General features: G+C 36.5%; 1 protein-coding gene across 3 annotated transcripts in view; it reads right to left on the bottom strand.

Annotated features, from left to right (window-relative positions):
- Window positions 1-25,778, bottom strand: part of CNOT6L (CCR4-NOT transcription complex subunit 6 like) — a 98,987-nt gene extending 73,209 nt beyond the window's left edge. Inside the window, exon 1 of one of the 3 annotated variants that reach the window (XM_074324421.1) lies at window positions 25,073-25,778. Coding sequence is in view for 1 of the 3 variants with exons in the window: in XM_019720244.2 (XP_019575803.1) it covers window positions 24,817-24,821 (5 nt within the window). In the remaining 2 variants the exon portion in view is untranslated. Of the gene's footprint in view, window positions 1-24,464; window positions 24,487-24,816; window positions 24,961-25,072 lie in introns of those variants that run through there. The other 2 variants (XM_019720244.2, XM_074324423.1) reach the window with 2 other exon arrangements.
- Between the last annotated feature and the right edge of the window lie 504 nt (window positions 25,779-26,282).

Genomic DNA, 26,282 nt, shown 5'->3' with positions numbered 1-26,282 from the left:
TGGAACCCATTATTTGTTATTTCTTATATACCCTCCTTGAGTAACATCCATCCTTTCCATCTGGTCTCAACCACTAAGGTCATTTTCCTTTCTGAGAAAATATATTTAAGTTTACCTTCTTTAATAAAGCAAAATAACCCTTGCACTGTACCGTTTCTGAAGTTTCTATTTCCTCATCAATATCTATTTTTAACTATACACAACTATTAATCATTACAAATGTCATAAAAATTATACCTTCCCTGAAAGGGCTCACCAGCTGATAGCTAAAAAACAGCACACAGCAAATCACACTGCATTGAGTATGGTCATATTGACAAAAATAAGGACTGATGGCAATCACAAAAGCTTAGAAGACACATTGAGATATATAATGGTTTCATTAGCATTCCCGCTCCACTTCTATACCAAGGGCCTCTGGAAGGCCTATGTCTTCAAAGACATATTCAACTAAAGTCCATAAATGAAAATAATGTAAACATTCAAAAAGAACCCCAAAGTTGTCATGACATCTCCTGCCTGGTCACCACTCTAAGAACAAAACAAAACAAAGCAAAACACCATGTTTTATGATGGTAGAGTCACATTAATTAACAAATAACATTCAGACTTTTTGGAATTTCATGTTTGTTTAACATCTATTCAACAAATGTTTATTGCAGACCTACTACTGCCATGTACCATGTTTCCCCGAAAATAAGATCTACTGGGAAAATAAGCTCCTGTTGTGAGCCAGACGGACGCATTTAGTACGTTATGACGATGTTCCAGAAGAAAAGATGACATGACTGTATTTGAATAAATGCAGACTGTTGCACATGAAAAAAATAAGACAGCCCCTGAAAATACACCCCCATGCGTCTTTTGGAGCAAAAATTAATATAAGACCTGGTCTTATTTTCGGGGAAACACAGTATAAGACCCGGTCTTGTTTTCAGGGAAACACGGTATTATACCAACCACCAGGACTTCAACAACGAACAAAATGAATGACATCTTTGCCCTCGTGTAGCTCACACCCCCTGATCGTACAACACACAGGCCCGACTAGGATGCGCAGACACCTCCCCAACATCTTGTGTGTTTACACCCCCCACACACAGACACTCATATATACATACACACACACACCCTCATATTTTGCTGGTGGTAAAGCCAAATGCTACCACCACTTTGGAAAACAATTTGGTATTTTCTCATGATGTTAAACAAACACTTATACAAGCTAGCAATCCCATTCCTAGGTATTGACCCACAGCAAAATAACTTACGTTCACACAGGAACCTGTACATAAATGTTTGCAGCAACTTTATTCACAATCACCCCAAACTGGAAGCAATCCAAACGTCCTTCGACTGATGACTAGATAAACGGTGGTACAGCCATACAATCAAATGCTACTCAGCAATGAAAAGGACTGACTACGGATACACACATGGACGAATGTCAACTGCATTAAGCTAAATTAAAGGACATACTGGTTGCTTCCAAGTTTTGGCAATTATGAACAAAGCTGCTATGAAATCATCCCTGTGCAAGGTTTTGTGTGGATGTTAAGTTTTCAATTCATTTGAGTGAATACCAAGGAGCATGACTGCTGGAGGGATCATAGGGTAAGAGTATGTTTAGTTTTATAAGAAATTGCCAAAGAGTCTTCCGAAGTGACTGTACCGCTGGGCATCCCACCAGCAAAACAGCGTTCCTGCTGCTCCACATGCTCACCAGCATTTGGTATTATCGATGTTTTGGATTTTTGGTCATTCTAATGGATGTGTAGTATTTTGTTGTTATTTTACAAAGGGCTTTTTAAATTAAAAATCTTAAAGGCATTTGACATATTTGAAGATACATGTAAAACTTTTATATTTTAAGAAATAATCCTTGTCATTATTCTGATAACCTAGCATGCTATCAATACTGAGAAAGCTATGTATTACCTACAGACATCTGCAAAATATCAAGATAAATAATATTGTACTATAAAAAATAAAAAGATGAATAAAATAAGAAATAAAATTCTGCCAAAAAGAAAGGTAATTTAAGAATTCTTAGATTCACAAAAATGAGTAAGTTATATAAAGAGATCACTGTCCTTTCAAATGCCCATATTTTCTTTGATCAAAGGCAGTATTTAAGTATTTTTGTGAAATGTTTATTTATTATAAGCCTAAAGCCATAAAAGTATACTATGGCATTAAATTTATCTGAAGTTTATTCACCTGTTACACCATAATTTTTTTCTGAAGTTTTTCCATATTCTGATTGAGGAAATTAACCTGACTTTGCTTGGGTATTAGTTTAACCTATGAATGCAGGATATTTTCTTCTATAAATCACTCCTATACACATAAAACAATATTTTAAAAAAAACATTTAATATTATGAAAAATATTCTAATAAGGCAAACCATGTAAAGGAAACACTGGATGTTTTTAATTTATGGATTCAAAACCATTTTCTTCCCAGAAAATATACATATACACATATACATCTGAAGCATAAAGATTATCTTTAAAAGCATGCTTTAAGAACGTACTACCAGTAATACTTTTACACTGTATTTATTCTTTAGTTGTTCAATAACTTTAATTCAAATAAAATACCCTGGGTTACTATTTCTTTTTTTCGAAGAGCCTCCAGGTCACCCATGACGGCCTAAAAACAACCCCTACACCTCCAAGCAGTCATTTCCTTTCTTGGAGCAGGAAATATTTGTTTTCCCAACTACCTCAGAGAATAACATAGTAAGTAAAATCATCAGTAAGATATGTGATTTCCTGTCTCTTCTTTTTGAAACCAAAGTGCAATCACACATACAAAAAGTTTAGGCCTGGGTGTTATCCACTGGAAAACTTCCCTAAATGCCTAAATCCAAGGCATCTATAGGAGCAAGAAAGGATTTTATTTTAAGCCATCAGTTTGAACTGTCACCAATAAAAGACGCTTTATTGATCAATCCCAGTAGCAGTAACTAAATCAAGTAGCTATACTAAAGTGAAAATATGAGAAACATCTATTGAACAAACCTAATGGCAGTCTAAAATATAAATACTAATAAAACTGCCATGGCTCTCTCCAAGAAATACTAAAGTAACAAATCACAATTTCTTACCACAGCACACACTGAAGTCCTCTCTAAAAAACTGGTCCTCAACCAGGTGTGATTTTTGTGCCTCAGGGAACACTTGGCACTGTCTAGAGACATTTTTGGTTGTCACAACTTGAGGGAATGGTGCTAACTACACCTAGTAAGTAATGAGAGGTCATGGATGCTGCTAAACGTCCCACAACGCACCTGACAGGCCTTCACAACAAGAAATATCTTGCTCAGAATGTCCATAGCACCAAGGTTGAGAATCTTGCAAAAAAAATTACCTAAACATGAGTCTAGAGTATAGCGTATGCTAAACAAGTGTTTAGAAAAGTAAGTACTACTGGGGGGAAAAAAATCTTATGAGAGAGAGAAAGGGGAAAGTCAAAGGTATGAGGTTCCATATATCCATATGTTCTTGACCAAAGATATCCTGGCCAATTAAAATTCTCTAGGTGCTCAGAGAAGCTGATAGCTATTCCATCAAGGGGTGAGCATCTCAGCAATTTCCAAGTGGAGACAAATAACAAGTTGTAACTACCATCCAGGAGCACCTGACCGGTGAAAGGTGAAAACATTATCCATAGTGTTTTACATGTATCAATTCATTTGGCAATCACAGCTACTCTAAGTTGTAGTTATCTCTATTTTAGAGAGGTCCAGGGAACTTGTCCCTGGTTACATGCCTAGTGGGTGGCAGAGCTGGAATTTAACCCAGGCAGTCTGGTTTTACAGTCCCCGTCTTATTGAATACACGGCACTGCCTCATATGCTGGACCTGGGAAAGTCTGAGGACAGCAGGAGAACAGAGAGAAACTTCACAGAAACTCAGCGTTTTCCTGAGTACGAACCAGCAGCCGTCTATAGCGGGTGGGTGTTGAGCAAAGGAGCTAAGACCCAGCACATAGAACTAACTAGAGGAACTGCTCAGAATCACAAGACAGATGAGCTCTCGGTGGGGAAGAGTGTGTGGGAATGTGTGTATGAATTTGTTATGAATTTCACTAAAATAGTGTATACCACAAAATTGACAAATAATAATAAAATATACTTTACCGATTATTATAAATCCCATACAGCCAGTTGACTCTCACAGAATATTTTAGTTAATTTGTTGCTATACTTTTGTCTCTGTAGCCAACTTACAAATGAGTACATCAAATCAGTACATGAATGATGGTTAATAATGTTTCATTTACATTAAAAAGATAAAAGTGAAAACAGCAAAGACTTATGTCAGAATTTCACTTGTCTAATGACACGAGCAATTTCTTTGCTGATAATTGATAATGGTTGTCTCAATATTTTGTGCTATCACAACAGACTTAGAACATTAATTAAAGTTTAATCTGGATTATTAATATTTCCTCCATCACTTTCTTAAGACTAGACAGTAAACAAATTGAGCTCTATTTATAGCATTTGCCTATTCCTGTGATAGGAATACACCCCCCTGCATTTGTGGTACAAAATCTTCCACATGAATGGCAGGTTTCAAGCTATCAACAGGATGCCCAGTAACATAGCATCGTATTGAATTTCAGACAGAAAAAACCTCAAGCACAGATAATAGTAAAATATAGTAAAATAATTATCAAGTGATGAGTTTTGAGTATTTATCTTTGTTTCTAATATGACTTAATTTTATGCTATACAATTTAATCTTTAATAGGTTGTATTGAATAGCTTTCAAAATTCTTGACAAACCAACAACTGGCTCCAGTCAGCACAAGCCACCTCTAGCACACCGCTGTAAGTATATGAAATCTTGCCTCCCCCTCTGCTACAGATTCTCGATTCCTTGGAGTCAATTCTGCTTCACTGAAAAATTCAAATCAACTTGCTCTGTGCTGTACCCGGCAAAACTTATTTACTTTTCCCACACCACCGCCGTTCATTCATTAAGTAGCAAGACTAATGAGTTGTTCTTCATTTATAAGAACGTACACCTCCTATTATATGAGAACAGAATTAAAATTTTAGAAACAGAAGGAAACAAAGATCATATAAAGTCCAGTAGTTCTCAACCTTCGTTAGCCCTTAAGGAAGAAACAATACAGATTCTACACAGACACTTCCATAAAGTTGACGCGAACTTGATCCTAATACCAAAACCAAAGACGACACATGAAATGTTTTTTTTTAAATTTTAGCAAATCGAAATCTAGTAATATGTAAAAAGGATGCTACGTCAAATCAAGTGATGATTATCCCAGGAATGTAAAGTTGTTTAAAATTTTTTAAAAATTGATATAATCCACCTATATCCAAACTAAAATTATATGCATGATCATTTCATTAGATGCATAAAAAGCATCTGAAAAAATCCAACAGCCATTCCTATTTAAAAAGAAAACACTCTCATTTAAAAAATAAAAGGGAATGTACTCAGCCTGATAAATGGTATCTCTGAAAAACCTATAGCTAACATAATGACACTTAACAATGAAATTATGAATGCTTTCCTGTTAAGATCAGGAACAAGGCAAAGATGTCTGCTCTCACTTTTATTCAACTTTGTACTGAAGTTTCTAGTCCATGCAATCTGACAAGAAAAAGATATAAAAAGCATTAAGATTGGAAGGAGAAATTAAATCCATCTTTACTCTCAGACAAGATTGTGTACATGTGGAAAATCCTACAGAATCTACAAAAAAGCTACTAGAACTAATGAGTAAATTTAGCAAGATTGCAGGATACAAGATAAATATATCCCCCAAATCTGTTGTATTTCTATATACAAATAACAAGCAATCAGAAACTGAAATTTTAAAAATATCATTTGTAATAGCATCAAAAATTATAATACGTAGGGATTAATATGAAAAAGGATATGCAAGACTTGTATACTGAAAACTAGTATACACTGCTTATAAAAAAAAGAGTTAAATAAATGGAGACATACATCGTATTCATATAGAAGACTCAACATTGTTAAGATGTTAATTTTCCCCAAATTGACTTATAGATTCAACGCAATCCCAATCAAATCCCAGCAGTAGTTTCTATAGAAATTGACAAGCTTATTCTAAAATGTACGTGGGCATACCAAGGATTTAGAACAGCTTTGAAAACAAAAAATAAAATTAGACAAGTATGTATACTGTCTGATTTCAAGAGTTACTATTAAGCTACAGTAATCATGGCAATGAGATATCAGCCTAAAGATAAATAGCTCAAGAGGACAGAACAGAGAGTCTGGAAGTAAATTCACATGTGTATATTTTCAACAGAGGTGCCCAGGCAATTCAGTAGGGAAAGGAAAATCTTTAACAAGTAGTGCTGGAACAATTAGATGGCCATATTCAAACAAATGAACTTCAACGTTTAAAAAACGTTCACCATATAAAAAATTAACTGAAAATCAGTAACATGCCTTGACATGTATTATGAATTCACTTAGTAATCACAACTACTCCAAGTTATAGGTGTTTTCATTATCTCTATTTTAGAAAGGCACAGGTAACTGCAAATGTAAAAGGTAAAATTATAAAACTTCTAGAAGAAAACATGGTAGAAAATCTTAGTGATCATGAGTTTGGCAAAGATCGAAAATAACAGAACAAAAGCATGATCCATAAAACAAAAACTTGATAGGATGAACTTCATCAAAATCAAGAACTTTTGTTCTTTGAAATACATTAAGAAAATGAAACAAACAATCCACAGACTGGAAAAGAACATTTGCAAATGACATGTGTGATACAGAATGTATATCCAGCATAAACAAAGAACTCTCAAAACTCATTAAAAAAACATTTTAATGGACAAAACATTTTTATACTTCACCAAAAATGATAAATGCAAATAAGCACATAAGATGTTCAAAGTCATGAGGGAAATGAAAATTAAACCACAATGAGATACCACTACACACTTATGAGAATGACTACAATTAAAACAGATTGACCAGGCAATAATGTGGAATAACTGGAACGCTCATATACTGCAGATAAGAATGAAAAACAGCAAGCTTTGAAAAACAGTTTCACAGTTTCTTAAAAAGTTAAATATATACCTATCATATGACCCTGACATTCTACTCCTAGACATTTACCCAAGAAAAATGAAACCATATGTCCACTCAAAGACTCAATTGACCCCAAATGTTCTTAGTTTTATGTGTAATAGCCAAAAAATGGAAACAACCCAAATGTCTATCAACAGGCTAAAAGATAAATAAAATGTGGTAAACACAAACAATGAAATATTACTCAGCAACAAAAAGGAATGACCTATTGATACGCATGACATGGATAAACGTCAAAATAATTTTGCTGAGTGAAAGAAAACAATTTTGATAGTTTCAGCAAACTGTATCATATGCTAATTGATATTTTTAAAAAACTGACCTAGAAGCAAGGTATTTGTGGAGAAGGTCCATACAGGTCTTGATTTTAAAACAACCCATATATTATACAGCATAATCCAATATATTAATAAGTTGGTAATACATTCTCACTTATCTTCGTATGTGTAGCCCCCTCAGAAACCCCAAGGAGACAAGTATAACTCTAGCAGGATGTACTCACATGGATAGATGACAGTTTGGCTACAGACCCAAGAACACCCAAACTCTCATACTATCATCCCCCTAAACCCTGAATCCAAGTAACCTGAATGGAGTACATAGTCATTCAGAAAACAGTTCATTTTTCTGACACAGGAACAACAAATGTAACCCCCATTACAATGCAGCTTACTATTCAACAAACTTAGAGACAACACGAGGGAAACTGTTCCCATTTCTCTAATGAATTCTCCCACTAGCAGTTCCTCTCTTTCGTTTCCTACTTCAGCTACTAACACAGACACTAACAAAATAAACGAGAACAATGGTTTGGGATTTTTTTATTTGTATTCTTCTCCTCCAAATTCTGTCAACCTAACTCCAATAGCACTCACATCCCTCTGAGGGCAGCTATAAGATACTTGCTTATAAGATAAGCAAGAATAAAGCCACAGAAGAACAAAGCTTCTACCTTCTTACGCACTCAGGATGCTGTTATGTAGTTAAGAAGGATCTAGCCAATACATCTGGCATGTGTTCATGGATAAATGTGCAATCATCTGTCTATTGTCTGCATTCTCCTTAACACGATCATCAAAGGTCGCTCGCTGTATCTGAATACTTCAAATTCTCCTTTGAATTCCCCTCCTTTCCACTATAGTTAACACACTAAAGTTAAGTGGGAGGGGAAAAGACAAAAGCAGGAGTATTATATTCACAAAGATGTCTACAGCTTAAGACCAGAAAGTTCACAGCCAAGTATACTCCTAAAATTGGAACTCAATAACAAGTATTGCCCAAAGAAAAGTATTCTCCTAAATCAATTGTCTGTGCAATGTGAAAGATGAGTACACAAGAATACACAGCACAGTCTGTTTCTTCGGAATCACCAGAAATGAAAACATCTCGGCTGCTATAAATTCAAGCGTGAATATGTTCAGACCCAAAATGAGACAAGTTTCAAAAGTCACAGATTATCTAGATATACCACATTGTTTAAAAAATAAGCCTATCAAGAGTATGAGCGTTCCTATCACTCAAAAGTAACAAATCCACTAGAAAAACTAGATTCAGTCCAATTATTTAAATGTGAAAAAAGAAAACTGAAGTTATATTCTAACACTTCATACAAAACAGAAGTATCTGTTTCTTTCTTCCACCTTCCAATTTCAGGCCCTGCCTCTCTAGTGATTTATAAAATCAAAGCAGTAATATTTCACAAATATAATGTGTTAAGTTTGTTTATGTAAGCAAAATATTGTGTATTAACTAAGAATGCTGTATTGTGTCAAGAAAATACAAACATTAATTCAAGAAATTTTTCTGTTTCTATTACTAGGAAAGTGAATTGGGTAAGTATTTAAAAACTAAGGATTTAATTAATAAATCATTTGAATAATGAATAGCTTTTCTAATTATTTTAGCTTTTCTATTTCTTTGGAGAATAATTTAATTATGTCTTGAATCCAAAGTTGACTGATAATGAAAGTCTAAGACTAACTATAACAGCTGTCCCATACGTTAGACTTGAACCAAATAATACAATGCTTCGGTGTTAGATGTACACAGAAATACATACAAAAAAGGTGTTAAAACTAGTTTTATTTTACCTGAGAACTAGGGTTTAGAATTTGTAAAAACCATACCTAAATCTACAAGACTCCATTAAAAACAGTGGCGTAAAACAGAAAAATCTTAGTAACAAAACTCTGTCTGGGATAAAACTTGATAAGGCACAGAGAAAAGCTCCATCCAGGAAAGGGTTCTAAGGTGCCAGCAACTTAATTATGAAGGAATTTAAAAGGCAGGGTCAATTCTGACTCACATTGATCTAAAACAGATAGCATTAAACAATAGAGCTAATCCTTAACTTTCTGGCCTGACTAAATGCCTAATGAGAGCACCCACTCTCCTCACAGATGACTGCCAAGAAGGTGGTGCTTTGTACTGAGCGGAAAAGGTTTGAAGGGAAGGGGTGTCAGCTTTAAAATAGTTCCTAAAATAGTTGCTTACAAGGATAAAGAGAGCTTACAAAGGCTTTGAATCAAGCTTGGTTCCAGGAAAAGGATACTTTGGCCCTACGTGAAAGAAAAAACCAGCCATTGTAAAATACAGATACCCAGATTTTGTCAGCAGAAGGAAGAGTATTGTTCATTTCCCACAAAGGTAGCAGAGCCTTTAACTTGGATTCCTAGTTTTTCCTGGCAGGTAGATACACTGCAAAAGCAACAAAGCAAACTAAATATAAAACTCTTCTGAATTTCAATCCTGTGGTCAAAATGCCAACTTCACAAACTCATCAAAGGTCACAGAGGAACAAATTTCCTGTTTTGTTACTTAAACTTATTACCTTCCTCCTTAGCTAACCAATACAGAATTTCCTTCTTCTGGTTTTGAGGCTGACAAAATGAGGACAGTATACTTACAACATATTAGGAACAACAGGCAGTTACCCATTCAAGGAACAGAATTTGGTATGATTTTCTAAAACCCAGATGCAAATAATCCATGTCTATTATTTCTCCATTTGAGTAAGAACTAAATAAATATTTTCATTAGCAATTTTTTAAAACTTTATTTTGAGGTTTTACAAAAAGAGAAAAAGAAAATGTAATGCTTTACAAACATTTATCAAAAATCTATTACTTTTAATTAGAACTGTGAAACCTGCACTAGAAACCTTACAGTCTATGAAAGATGAAAAAAATGTAAACAATGACTACTGCTATATTATAAACATTTATTTCCCACCTCTTTCTAAAATGTATTTAAAGTTGCTTTCCACAAAGGATATATAACTGCTTACAAACTATTGTAATTTAATAAAGAAATGTGTATCAATTCCATAGAAGAGCTACTAAGAAGAAGAAAACGCAACTGGAGCGGTTCTTGACCAGGTTGACAATTAAGTGTGAAACGTGCTACAGGTGCTGTAATTCGTAACTAATAATAGGAACAATGAACTAAATTTGTATACAAGTTATACACACAATACAAACACACTATATATGTTACTATTACTACCCCTAGCCTGTGACTAGCATTCTAACAATGAGAAAAAGGAAGAGTTACAATTATCTCAAAGACACTATAAGCAATGATGGCTACATGTTGCCTATGCACATATCACCCTTCCTGTATGTTATATGGCTTTATTAGTCCTCATCCTATTGAAATCTGGCTGTCTCTCTTATCACTCCAATGAAAACTGTTCTCATTAAACATAAATAACTTTGAATTACTAAAGCAATTTTCAATCCCCCTTTCAGTCAGTACTCATCCTGTATGGCGTGTCTGGTATTGAAAACCAAGGACCACCCTCTATTTCCTGAAACTTTCCCGCCCTCATCTTTTGAATCATGTTTTTAAGTTGGCTGACAGAAGACAGAGTTTATGAGTGGGAGAGAGACGAAACCATGCGCTGTATGCACAGTCTGTGTCCAGATACTGTGCTAGACGATTTGCATGCATTATCACATTTAATTTCACTAAAATTATAAATTATATATTATTAATTGCCATTTTACTGAGAGGACGTTGAAATGCAGAGAAGTTGTGAAACATTCAACACTATCATAGCTAATAAGTGACTGGAATGGAATTTGAACATGGGTCAGTTCAACTACAAAATCGAAGCTTCTTCTAATAAACTATGAAAAGTTTAATTTTAGACATTTTTAGAAGAAAATGCAGAATAATCATCTCATAATGGAGTACAGAAAATTTTTCTAAGCTAGATAAAGACCTAAAGAAAAAGAATGACAAATTAAACAATACAGAAAATTTTTAAGTCCATAAGAGTAGTCATAAAACCAAAAGAATAAACAGGAAATTGGAGCAAAAAGTCTCTGTAGTATTTATAATAGAAAATAAGGTAATGTGTCTAAAATATAAACATCTTTTACAAATCAATAAAAAAAAACGTAAACACCCCAGTAGAAAAATTGGGGGTAAAGGTCATAATGAGGCAAATGACAAAAAAATAAAAACAGTGGCCAAAAATAAATAAATAATAAAAAATATAACTCCTCTATTAATAAAATAAATGCAAATTTAAAAAATATGATATGCTATATATATTATTATGTATCAGAATGGCAAAGATTAATAATGTAAATAAGAATTTGGGGAAATAGGCATTCATTACACAACTGGTGGTAATATAATTTTACACAACATTTCTAAAGGGCAATCTGAAAAGACAAACCAACATTTTAAATGTGCAATCATTTTAATCCAGCAAGTCTACTTCTAGAAACTTATCCTTTAAAAAAATGTGCAAGGGTGTATATACAAGACTTTTTGCTGCATTAGTGTTGATAATCACCAAAACTAAGGAAACCAATTGCCAATAAAAAGGGGACTGAATTACAGCACATCAATAAAATGGATTACAATTCAGCCATTAAAAAGCATATTGTGTGGAAATCTAAAATGATGCAGTTATGGAAAAGTCTGTCAATTTCTCAAAAAGTTAAACACAGAATTACCATATGAACCAGTAATTCTACTCCTAGTTATATACCCGAGAAGTAAAAATATATGTCCACAGAAAAATTTGTACATGGATGTTCACAGCAGCTTTATAATAGCCAAAAAGTGAAAACAACCCAAATGTCCATCAGCTGATGAACAGATGAACAAAATGTGGTCTATCCACGCAATGGCGTATTATTCAGCCACAACAAGGAATGAAATAGTATTACATGTTACAACATGGAATAATCTTGAAAACATTACGTAAGGTGAAAGAAGCCATACACAGAAGGTCACATATTGTATAATTCTGTTCATATGAAATGCCTAGAATAGGCAAATCCACAGAGACAGAAAGTAGATTGGTGGTTGCCAGCGGAATGGGCAAATTGGAACTGCTAATAGCTATGAGCTTTCTTTTAAGGTGATGGAAATATTCTGGAATTAGATAGTAGTGGTGTTCACAACAGTGAAATTACTTCGAAATGGTGAATTTTGTGTTATGTGATATACATCTCAATTTTTCAATGCTATAAATTTTTTAAAGCATGCTGATGGGGAAAAAATGGCCATAATATGATGTTAAGTGAAAAAGTAAGTTTAAAAAACAGTGTAACAGTATGATTCTATTTATGTGTGTTTATATAATTATGTAAGTATGTATTGCCCAGCAACAGAAAATGGTACTATATATATTATACTAACAGTCTTGATCACCATGAGATAGGATAACCAGAAAATTATGCTCTTCAATATCATTTTATTTTTCTTACAAAGAACACATATTACTGCCAAAAGCAAATATGAAAAAAATTACTATCTGCAATAAAAGTACAGTACTATAACAAAAATACACAGAATAGATTTAAACCAGGAGACAATACAAGCAAAGATTATTAAGTTGGGGTCCATAAACATCAGAAAATCTATGAATTTGTATAGGAAAAAGAATTATATCAGTATTTTCACTTATCTCCAATTAAAATGTAGTACTGCTTTCAATTAGACCTACTTACCATAATATTAGACAACCTACCATAATATTAACAGTAACTGATTTGTCACTAACACAAATTATATTTTTATATCACATTATAATTGTTACAGATATCTCAAAATACCATTTACAAATATCACTGCTTCAAATATACATGTCACTATATACATATCATCTATATACAGAGGGTGCCAAAAGAATGTTTACACATTTTAAGAAAGGAAAAAACCGTATTAAAATTGTAATACTCAATATATACCAATAACAAAAGATGCAAGCAAGTCATGTGTATCCATTTTTTTGGCACCCCCGGTATCTCACCACTTCAAAATTATGGTAGTTATTAGACTCACTGCTAGATCTTGTTATTTGAATGCATTGATAAAGGGGCACATATATAGTAGTATATCAAAAATTTGTTTTTATATATTCTAGTTTTCAATATATCTTATTTTCTTTCATGGACTAAAATCATTATTCTAAAAAAGGCTCTATAGCCTTCTCCAGACTGCACAAAGGTCCCCAGCATCAACGTCCAGCCACAACCAAACCCAGCACCCAGGCATTAGAGTCGGGAAAGGAAACCAATCATGAGGATAGTATTCTCATCATTCAGACATAAAGTAATTAGGCCCTGAATTCAGGCAAAAATGGAAATTATTCCAATTTTAATCAAGTTGCCTAATACAAAATTCATAATTTTCTTCCCTAAATTGTTTCCTGATTTCTCAGTCATCTCTGATGTCTTCATACTCAATCACCAATGTCACTTAAAAGCTTTCTTTTCTATCCATTGACACAGATCTATTTCTTGACTTATATTTCAGATTTTAACTCTAAGAGCCTCCCTCCTCTCATTCTGATCTCAACAGATTCTGCATACTTCAACCAGATTAATCTTCTTAAACAATTGTTTTCAAACTGCTACCAACCTGCTCAAAACCACTCAATGTTTCCGATGTCTTTAAAAATAGTATTGATAATTATAAGATCCTAGAGATACATTTGCAGTAACTATTAATCAAAACTATTATATAGGTATGCCCTACAAAATGTCATCTAAAACGTTATAACATAAAACTCAGGTAATTAGTAATAAGAAAAACTCAATTTACGGAGGTGAAAAAAAAACAAACAAACGCTTGCTGCTCTAGAATTGAACCTAGGATAAAATTTAATCGCTTACACAGGCATCTGAACCCCTCCATAACCATCACACTCCATTTACCTTGCCAGCCTTGTTCCCACTGAAACTCTGGAAGTTAACCAGAAATTACATCAATTTTCCTCTCACCCTTGAATCTAGACTCATGTCTTTCTTCTGGTACATACCTGTTTATGTAATTTCTACCACTTGTCACGCCATTTGATTATTCATTCATGTAATAAACAGTTACTAAGGCTGTAATATATACCAAACACTTGGTATGTAGTAGGTGTTAAACCCCTACTATGTATCAAACACTAGGTCTTTAAAGGTGAGGTATCTCTGCCCTTAAAAACTCAGTCTAACGGAAAAGCAGAGACATAAATAAATTAGGTAAACACAAGACAATGTGGTAAATGTTATGAAAGGGGAATGCACAGGATGCTAGAAGAGCACATAGAGCGTCAAGCAAAGACTGGAAGTGTCAGGAAAGGTTTCCCAGAGTAGGGAGCCCCTGAGGTGAATTATGAGTATTAAAGAAGTCAGTGAGGTCCTAAAAGATAAGGTATTGTAGGCACATACAAAGCACAAACCAGGCTATAAGTCACTCAGTATAGCCAGGCTAGGGAATCTGTTCAAGAGAAAGGAGTAGTAATAAATGCTAAAACCGGAGAGGTACGCAAGGACAAGATCAGGAGGCCTTACATACAATGCTATGAAATCTCCATTTTATTCTAAAAGCAGGAAGCGGCAGTGGGATATCCTGCAAAGTACACAGGTTCAGGGATTCTAATGACCTAAATCTGAATACGAGCTCTGACATTTACTTGTTACACGGCTTTATCAAATTTGCCTCTCTTAGCTTCAGTTTCCTCAACTATAAAATAGGGAATAATATCAATTTTGCCAGAATTCTAACAGGAGGTTAATTTGTGTAAATCTCCTAGCACAGGGCTCAGCAAACTATAGCTTGGTTGGCCAGTGATGAATGGTTTTACATCTTTATAGGATTGTTAAAAGAAAAAAACTACAACACAAACATAAAGAATATAGGACAGAGATCTTATGTGACCCAAAAAGCCAAAATACTACATCTGGTCCTTTACATTAAAAACTTGCCAGTTCTGGTCTTACACATAATAGGCAACCAAAAAAATAGTAACTATTTCATTGAAGGATTTTATGTAGGGAATTTAAGCAATGTCCAATGAATTTTACAAGGATTTCTCTGGTGACAAGTCACACAAAGGAAAAGAAGTTAAAGGCGCAGCAATGCATGTTGGGAGATAAGCTGGCAGGATGTTGCAATAATCCACTAACCCTTCCTTTCCTTCCTTCTCCTCCCCATAAAGGTGAGATCCACTTCTACAACTTTCTTTATCCCTGCAGGTTACAAACCCATATTACTCTGTACTTGTTAGCTATTTGTCTGGGGTTACATCCCCTATAAGTAAGTAGTGTAACAAGTAAGTATTTTGCAGTCAAACATCCTGTTTTAAATATTGGTAAAACCAGCACTGGCTTTATCAATATTTAAGATATTATTTAACTTGTATGTCTCCTAATAATAAGAAACAATAATAGACAACACATATGGAATTTCTTAGTTCAGTTTTGTTTTTTACTATGGATGTGCCATGTACTATTCTAAGCACTTTATGGGTATTATTTCATTTAATCCTCTCAATAACCCTGTAAGGACTATTATCTTCCTATTACAGATGAGGAAACTGAAGCATGGAGAAGTTAAATGTGTTTCCCAAGAGCTGGAAAGTGAAGGATCCAAAGTTCACATTCTTAACTACATATAGAATGAGAGTCATGCTGTCTAAATCAACGGATTTTTGAGAAGACTAATTTAGATTACACATTTAAAGGGTAGGGGAGGGTTTTTCACAGTCCTTAGTACGCAGTAGTCCAATAAATATTAGTTCCATTTCCTGGTAGAAAAGACTATATATTCTAAATTTTTTTTTTAGTCCCCAGAACCCTGAAATAGCAGCTTACAGCTAGTAGATGCTTAATACTAATGTGATAGATATACTTTTGGTGATTAAAATTATTGTACTATATCAAGGCTATCATTGTGTGTAATTCAGAACATATTATTTCATAAATTTATATGTAGATGCTGCAGAAGACTACACTAAATATGAACCCATAGCAGAACGTACCCTGTCAGGTTTTTGGTTTTGTTTTGCTTAAATATAAACATTAAGATCAGACAGTAATGAACAAAAATGCAAAGGCCCCAACAGTCTTTGTACAGAGACATTAAAATTGGTATGTACTACATTTAGGTCTATTCTCTTGGTAGTATTTGTAACTGGTATTATGTACTCTGATCTATGTTACTCATTTAAGGAATCTAAGTAATTTGGGAAGAGAAAAATAAGATTCTAAACTGTAAGATTACAGAGAGGTTCTCTGTGCAAAAGACAAATGTAAGGAAGATAAAGTGTTATAAATTCTATTTTGTGTCACCAATTTCTGTTGTTAATAAATGAAAACAATATGAAAGCCCCAAATTACTCGGTGTCTATTCGGTATGAATGACCAGTCTCTCGCGCAATAAACTGCACTACTTGTTCCTTTGGAAAAAAATCACAAATAAATTATTTTCTGTAATGAGATTTTAAAGTGGACTGAGAAAAATTAATGAAAACTAACAGTCCTTCCACAAAAGAGAATAGAAAACCAAAATTCTATTACCACTTTCCAATTCTGCCTTAAGAGGAAGATTCTTAGCTAAACTCAAAGTTATTTAACTTCTGAGACTTATAACATGAAGGACAGAAATAAAATAAAAATAAAAATAAAAATATTTGTCTAATCAGAATGTGGCTGCATGAAAATACAATTAATGTTTCAAAAATTAAACAAAGGGTAACCACTACATCAAGTGGTGAAACATAACCTTACTTTGCAAAGCAAAATTTCCTAAGAAAGCTATCAAAATTTTTTAAAAACCTTAAAAAAGCTAAAACCAATGATGTTGAATTATTTTGGGGAAAAAAAGTAAGGCGACAGCCAGGTTCAAAGTAAACATGGAATTCTTCATTAACCATACCCTCAATGTCACAAAGATTTGCTCCCTTCTTTTTATTTCTATGATTAGCACTTCTTTATGGTTTCTGCTTCCTGTGTTTCCCCCTCCAACCTAATTACCAAACTGATCAAAAAATTCTCCACTGGTTTTAAAAATGTTTTTTGAAAAGAAACAATATTTTCCATTCCTCAAGAAATCTGAATTATTCAGAAAATATTCAGTAAAGGATTAAGTGCCTGCCATATGTGCATATGGATTAAAGAGAGCATTAAAGGAGTAGGGATGTAAGAGACAAAAGGAGGGGGAAAAGCTAGCCCCTCTTTTCCAAACAAGTTAAACATTACTATTGCCACTCCTTACTGCACACAGCATCTTCAATTTTCTAATCCATATTTCATACTTCCATAAAAACTCAACCCTAACACCCCTTCATGATAAGACTCAAGCTAAGAATAGAAGAGAACTTCCTCAACATGATAAACCGCTTCTGTGAAAACCCCACCACTATCATCATACTTAACAGTGAAGACTGAAGGCTTTCCCAAGATCAGGAACAAGACAAGGATACTGCTCTAGACACTTCTTTTCAACAATGCACTAGAGGTTTTAACGGGCAATTAGGCAAGAAAATGAAATAAAATGTATCCAGATTAGAAAAGTAAAACTACATTTATTTACAGGTAACGTGATTCTTGTTATACAGAAAATCCTACAGAATCCACTAAAAATCCATTCGAACTAATAAACAAGTTCATCAAGGCTGCAAAATATAAAATCAATACACAAAAATAAATTGTTTTTATACACTTGCAATGAACACCCCAAAAATGAAATTAAGGAAATACCATTTACCATAGCATCAAAGGACACCATCAGCAAAGTGAAAAGACAGCTCACTAAATGGGGGGAAATATTTACAAGAATAAAAGACTAAAATATTTTGGAATAAATGCAACAAAAGAATTGTAAAGCTTATACTCTGAAAACTACAAAACATTGTTGAAATAAATCAAAGAAGATCTAAATAAATGGAAAGATCCCATGTTCATGAATAGGAAGACTTAATGTTGTTAAGATGGCAACGCTCCCCAAATTGGTCTACAGATTTAACACAATTCCTATCAAAACCCCAATTTTGCTGGCTTCTTTGCAAAAATTGACAAGCTAATCCTAAAATTCATATGGAAATACAACAGACCCCAAATAAAAGAATCTTGAAAAAGAAGAACAAAGTTGGGAGGACTTACACTTCTCAATTAGAAAGCTACAATAGTCAAGACAATACTGGCATAGGGAAAATCATATAGATAAACGGAATAAAACTGAAAGTCCAGAAATAAACCCTCACATTTAAGGTTAACTGATTTTCGACAAGAGTGACAAGACGATGCTATAGAGAAAGAATAGTCTTTTCAACAAATGGTACCGGGACAACTGGGTATCCACATGCAAAGGAATAATGTTACGACTCCCTACATCAGGTCATAACAGAAATTAACTCAAAATAGATCAAAGATCTAAATGTAAGAGCTAAAACTATAAAAACACTTAGGACAAAACAGAAGGGTAAATCTTTATGACCTTAGATTAGTAAATGGTTTCTTAGATATGACACCAAAAGCACAAGCAACAGAAGAAAAAATAAATTAGACTTCATCAAAATTAAAAACTTTCATTCTTCAAAGGACACCATCAGCCAAGTGAAAAGACAGCTAACTGAATGGGGGAAAATATGTGCAAATCATATATGTGATAAGGCACTTGTATCTATAATATACAAAGGACTCTTACAACTCAATAACAAAAAGATAAACAGCAATTTAAAAATGGGCAAAAAATATGAATATATATCTCAAAAAAAGACACACAAATGGCCAATAAGGAAATGAAAAGACACTCAGCATCATTAGGGAAATGCAAATCAAAATCACAATGAGATAAGATACTACTTAACATCCACTAGGGGAAGTATGATCAGAAAGACAGATAACAAATGTTGGCGAGGATGTAGGGAAACTGGAGCACCCTCACACACACTGTTGGTGAAGATGTGAAATGGTGAGGCGGCTTTGAAAAACAGTCTGGAAGTTTGTCAAGAGTTTAAACATAGAAACACCATATGATCCAGCAATTATACTCCTATGCATAGACCCAAGAGAAATAAAAACTATACATTCAAAAACTACACAATTGTTCAGAGCAGAATTATTTACAATAGCCAAAAAGTAGAAACAACCCAAATGTCCATCAGCGGACAGATAAACAAAATGTGGCCTATCCATACAATCACATATTATGCAGCTGTAAGAATGAAGCACATAACATGGATGAACCTGGAAAACAGGGTAAGTGAAAGAAGCCTGTGATAAAAGATCACTTATCATATTAAGATTCCATTTGTATGAAATACCCAGAAGAGGCAAAAATATAGTCAGAAAGTAGATCAGTGATTGCCTAGAACTAAGGGGATGGGAGAATGATGGGTAACAAAGAATACAGGATTTATATTTCAGGTGATTAAAATGTTCTAAAATTGTAGTGATGGTGGCACAAATGTGAATAAACACTACTGAGCTATGTATTTTAAATGGACTAGTTCTATGGTAAGTGAATTATATCTCAAAAAAAGCTGTTATCAAAAAAGAAACCTCTAAACTCTAAGTAATCCCTGATCTACCACCATTCCATTTTGTTACTCCCTCTCAGGGTGTGTGAAACACTGTAGAGTGACCTGCACTTGTTTGTTCACTGGTTTGAAATAACTTTTTTTTTTTTATCTCCCTTACTCATAAGCTATAAGTTTCACAAGAGTTTCTTCTACTTCTTTCATACTTCTCTTTAGAACTGAGTATAATACTGTGTACAGAATAGTCCCTTGAATAACGTGTTTAATTTTTAAATGTAAAATATTAAAAATATTTGCCATGGAGAAGTTAACTAGACTACTAAAAAATCTTCTTCTCGGGGAATACAGATATATATATAAAACTTCCGAGATCCCTAACCAAACTCTTCAGAATAAAAATAAGCATAGGTGGACCAGAGCTGAGGTTTCACATTACAAGAATCCTAGGCAATGAAAGATAAGGTGTGATTCAATTAAAATTAAAGTTGTCCAGAGATAAAATGCATTTAATGTATTAGAGGTTCAGTGTTAGTACAGTTAGTCAAAGAAAGTTGTAGTAGTTTCATCATGAAACATGAGCTCAAGTTAATAATTAAGCCTTTACTTGATGTTTACTTGATAATTTTATTGTTCTTTCTGGGTTAAGGCTCACATATATTAATTACAATGACTTCAGAATTATAAAAAACGGCAACAGCAAACAATAAAACACAGTAAGGTTCATGTAAATGATATTTCTTTAGAGCATAAGGTAATAATAATAATAATGCTTATCTCAACAACAGAAAAAGAAAATTCAAAAATGTGTTTCCCATGAAACTATACCCCAGAAACTGAAATTCAAACTTAGCTGATGTATTACAGAATTGTACACTTGAAACCTATGTAACTTTACTAATCATTGTTACCCCAATGATAAAAAAACAAAAGTCGACTGATTTCAAAGTACAAAAAGAAACAACTCAAACAGCAAGAATCTAGTAGGCCACAATGACAATCAATAACTGGATAGTAAAGGAGAGACCCACTAATGGTTATAAAGTACATTTGTAATGTTCTCTGTAAAATTTGTATCTTTAAATAGCTGAAGTTCAGGTGTTATTCAAACCCATCATAGAAGAAACCTTCTTCTCTCCTCCTCCTCCTGAGGTTCTTCCTCTTTCCTTTCTCTTTCCTTTTCCCCTCGCCCCAATTTTATTCTTTGAAAATGGAAAGCAATTTTTAAGTATTATAATTCATTTTTAGACATAATTTCATAAATATATGCTATCATCTAAAATAACATCATGAAATGCCCCAAGCTGTCCGCTCTCCAAGGCTACATTCCCATCCCCCTTGCATTAAAATAGAACTGTGACAAATTCTCACCAATGAAATGTGGGCAAATGTTTGTCATTTTAAGGCTGTGGATTCTTAAGAAATGGTCTGTGAGAAGCAAGCAGGGCTCCGAGGCCTTATGTGGAGCTATAAGATATAAGAAGTCTGGGCCCCCTCACTTACCACATGGAGGAAAGTCGCAAGCCTCCTACCCAGGAGCACCTGCACTGCACTCTTATGTGAGCAAAATACAAACTTGCACGTGTTAAGCCACTGAAATTTTGGAGTGTATTTATTACCCTAATTGGTATTACCCAAAGTATTACATGCACAAAGTCTTAAGTGTTTCAATTCCTCCTAATTAAAGACATTAACGGGGATATTTTGGAAAGATTGTTTAAAAGCCCATTTAAGTAACATTACATTTTAAAATCTAAATTGCCACCTTGATTTTGTTGTAACTCCTTTAATTTACACAATGATAGCATAAGCAGTTCCACTGTTAACAGTAAATTTCACTGTCTACATATCTTAATATATTAGTTCAGAATCATCTATTTTCATATTACAGAAATGTTTTCCTCAATTCTCCCAAATTAAAAAACAAACGGTATGAAGTGTTTTAAATACTATAATTTATAATGTCTAGTGAAAATTGCCAAATACCTAGTTAAGGACAAAATTCTATTCAATTGGTTCTAAAGAATCAAAAATTATCATTTATAATTTTTAAGGTAATAATTCTTTCTTTAAATATAACTATATGACAGATAATTCTGTTTGTTGTAAATGACGCATTACCTATAACACACTGTAACAAAACAGTGATATTTTGCATTCTAATAAAGTTGTCCCTACTATCCTTCACAAAAATCCTTCACAAATTTGTTGAAATTTTATTGCTTTACTAGGTTTTATTTATTTGTTTATTTTTTTAAAGCTTAACACTGCTGATATAAATAATGATAGTAAGGTCTAACTGGGAAACTTGGCATTAGTAAACAAACTGTCATACAAACTTAAGCCAATGAAACTTCTCCTATCTTCTCTTCACTCTGCCTTCACCAATAAAAATAAAAAAATTAGAGAGAGAGAGAAAGAAAAAGAAATCATTTAACTTCTGTTGCCTTAAACTCCACACCATTATTTTTTCCATCACAGTTAAAATTAAATGAACAGAACATTTACTACTCCACGCAGAATAATAAAAATGTAAAATTATTGAAAGTCGACAGACAATTTTTGCTTCCATTCAGGAAAATATTCCAAGAGATTTTGTTTACCAGAATCAGTCAACATAAGCTAAAAGAATTACATAGCAATTTTTGTATCACTTATACTTTGTGGACCTATATAAAGTAAACTAGTTTTTTGAACCTTTTTAATGCTTGATTGTATTGGAACATATATATGTGCACATAGCTTAATAATTTTTTTCCAGAGTTACACAGCAAGAACTCATAAAAAGTGTAATGAAACTGAAATATGGTCCACTCAAAACTATGAAAAAATATTAAGCATGGCTGTGTAGTCTCTACCTATAAACTACACTAGGTATTTCAATGAGTCTCATTTCTAGAAAAAAAATTCTAAAATACAACATTGAAAGTTGTTTATTTATACCTTAGGTATATCAAAGGACTCTCAAATGTTCTGTTGTCTTGATTTTTAACTTAGTTACATAACATTGCTCAGTAATTAAATGATTATTTGTACTTATAAATGTTTTCAATGTCCAGGAATGCAGGAGGAGGAACTACTTAACTAAGCATCTACTATGTGCCAAACATGTTTTCTCATTCTATCCTGACAGCCATACTATAAATGTATTATCTCCTTGTTGCAGATGAGAAAACAGAGATATAGATATTAGGTGCCTTGCCTAAGGTCAAACAGCTAATAAAAATGGCACAGCCTGAGTTCTGAGGTCTGTGAAACAAGTCCTTGTTCCACTGAACTATGTGTTGTTTTTCCAGCAGTGGTCACAGAAAACAGGTCTCCATCTCTCCTGTTCTTACCCCCACTTCTCAGTGAACAGCATGGAACATTTCTTTGTGAGACCAGGTTCAGAAAGGACCAATCTCGGGCCATTATACAGAGCATGGCCTTCAAGGAAGGAATCTATATGACTTTACCCATAGGGTTTTAGCTACATGAGCTAAGTATGCAAATGGAAGAGGGTGGAGTAGATAAAGTAAATTAACAAATAATTATCCAAATGACATTTATACTTAACGCTGGAATGCACTGTACACCTATTTGCAGATTTCTCTTTATGGTTGCATTTACTTAGACTACTCTCAAAATAGCTTTCCAGGAGCACACGCTGAGTAGACAATAGATGTTGCTTGATCTAAGTTTTGCAGACTGTGAGAGAAAAGGTGTTTGTGCACAACAATCTTGAGTGACGATTAAGATAACTGAAGGCAATAAGGTAGCATTTCCTAAAATGTAGTACTGTGCCTCCAATGTGTGAAAAGCTCAGCTAAACTGCCTGAACACCAATCCATCTAAACAGCCTAAACACTCGGCAGAGTTAAGGAGGATGACAGCTCCAGTAACTTCCTCTTCCTCACTGACCTCCTCAGCTCCGCGAGTACACGCCTTTCCCCCTAGGAGGCAGGATAAAACAATTTCAAATGCACAAAATCGATCCAATCCCACCAACACCACAAGACAGGGAAGCCAGCTTCCATTTCCTCCCCTGCTCCTCAAAGGAAATTTTTATCTTAAAAATAAAAAAAGCATACATCTTACCACCCATAAAGTATCTGCAATGAAAAATGAAAATATTTAGTCCTTCCACAGAGCCTTAAGAAACACATGAAAAGAAGGGATCTCGACACCGCGTATTCCCTAGATTCACTGCTTTGATTCACTTTCCCTCGGGTCCCACAGCCTGCCAGGGGGAGGGCTTGCAGTTACAACGCCAAAATATGCCTTCACCTCTCAGGAGACGCGGAGGCGGCTGCAATTGGCACGTCCCGCCTCCGACCCTCACCTGCCTAGGCCCAAGACAGTACCCAGGGCCCGCGAGTCTCAAGCGGCGTCCCGGGAGGCCGGTGCGAGGCAGGCGGACGGGCTGGCGCGGAGGCGGTTAGGCCTCGCTGCAGGCCGGCGCGCTTCCTGCCGCGGCCGGGAGAACGGCGGCGCAGCCCGGACCCGCAGCTCTCCTCCGGGCCTGGCTGCTGTACGGGTACCGCGCACACACTCACCCTTCCCGGCCCGACCCCCGCGGAGTAGCTCTCACCTGCGAGGCTTCGGAGCCTCAACCACAAAGGGGGAGGAACACGCCACTTGGGGGTCCCGGACACACGGATCCCGCCCCCAAAGTCCCGGGCCCTGGGCGCAGACCCCCCCCCCCCGGCCGCGCGCACACAAACACACACTCCCGGAACCTTCGGCACCTCTGACAGACTCGGGTCAGTCCCTCACCCGACACACACCCACTCGCTGTGGGTCCTCAGGGCCGCCTCCCCGCCCGCCAAACTCCCAACTCGCAACCCACACGCACATTCGTCTTTTTCCAATCTCATTTCCCCGGGGACGCGCTCCTTTCCCCCACACTCTTGATCCTACTCAGAGGCACAAAAACACTCTACCTCATTCTCTTCCTCTGGCTCAGGAGGAGCAACAGCAGCCATTTCCCCGCGGCAGGGGAAACACACAAACACGCGCGCCCGCGCGCACCAGGCCCCCACAGATGCTTCCCCTCCGGAGCCGCGGCCGCAGACACAAACACAAACACCCACGGGCTGGCCTCGCTCCCGCCCGCCCCGAAAGGAAGCCGACTCGCGGGCGGAGCGCGCGCGGGGCACCAGGGCCCGGGGTCGCGAAGGGCCTGCGCCCCCTCCTCACCTGCATTCAGCGCACCGGGGTCCGGGCGGCGACGGCGGCGGCGGCGGCGGGGCGGCTGGTGCTGGAGCTGCGGCGGCGGGGGAGGCGGTGGCGGCGGTGGCGGCGGGGCTGAGGGCAGCAAAGACATGCAGGCAGCCCGCCGGGGGGAGAGGCACCGGCCGGAGGGGACGCGGGGCGGGCGGGCCGGGCCGGGCCGCCTGAGGAACCGCAGAGGCGGCGGTGAGGAGGGCGGCTGAAGGCAGATAGGAGACCGACCGGGGGCAGGGAGGGGGACGAGGGCCGCGCTGCCGGGCTTCGGGGACGGTGACCCTGGGAGCGCAGGAGAGGCCCCGGGGCCGCAGTCGCCGACGCGAAGGCCCCCGCCGGAGGAAGCTGCGCCCCCGCAGCCGCCGAAGCTGCGGCTACCTTTCCGAGAGCCGCGCAGAGCCTGGCCTTGGCCTTGGCCTCCTGGCGCTGGGGCTGCCGCCGCTGCGGGGGTTGCTGCTGCGCCTGCTGCTGCTGGGGCCGAGACTGGTACACAGAAACGCCAGCTTTCGGTGTCTTCGCTCTGGCTCACACACGTTCACACCCCCGAAGGCCGGGGGAGAGGCCTCCGGGCGATATCGGTATTGAGATTAATAACAAGGTGCAGAGAGTGCGAGAAGAAGGGTTGATTGACGTTGAGGGGCTGGCGGGAGTCAGTCACTCCCCAGCGCCGAGGGGTGGGGTGAGGGGAAGAAGGCGGAGCTTCAGCGCCGCGCCTTGGCCCCTCCCCCTGGGCGCCGTGTTTGGTAGTGGTGCGCGTGCGCGCGCGGCGGCCAGTGATCGTTCCTGTTTTCTCCTCTACTGTTGCTGTCCTCCTACTCTCTTTTCACGGCTTGAATGTGGAGCAGCGCTGGGAAAACTAGTGGAGTATTAAAAAATCACATCCACACATCCATGGCGGGAAAGAGATTGGCGAACCCACCTCATCCCGTGTTCGTGCGTGGACTCGGCGCTGTTTACCACACCTTTGCCAGAGGCCGCCTGATCGCGAAGCCGAGCACTGGTCTGGGTGGCTAATGAGACGCCAGGTGAGGTTAAGTGACCGAAGGAATGTTTTCTGACATCTTCGGTGGTTTTTTTTTCTTTTTTTAAATAACATGTAACATCTATAGGTTGTATCGCGAAAGGTAAATAAAAGAAACTGATGCTCTGCGATTATCCCGTCTTATTTATTTTCTAATTCTCC

Source organism: Rhinolophus sinicus, linkage group LG02 (genome assembly GCF_036562045.2).
Source record: "Rhinolophus sinicus isolate RSC01 linkage group LG02, ASM3656204v1, whole genome shotgun sequence".
Lineage (NCBI taxonomy): Eukaryota > Metazoa > Chordata > Mammalia > Chiroptera > Rhinolophidae > Rhinolophus > Rhinolophus sinicus.
Note: the sequence above shows the minus strand (reverse complement) of the source record. Positions and strands in the feature narration are given on the sequence as shown.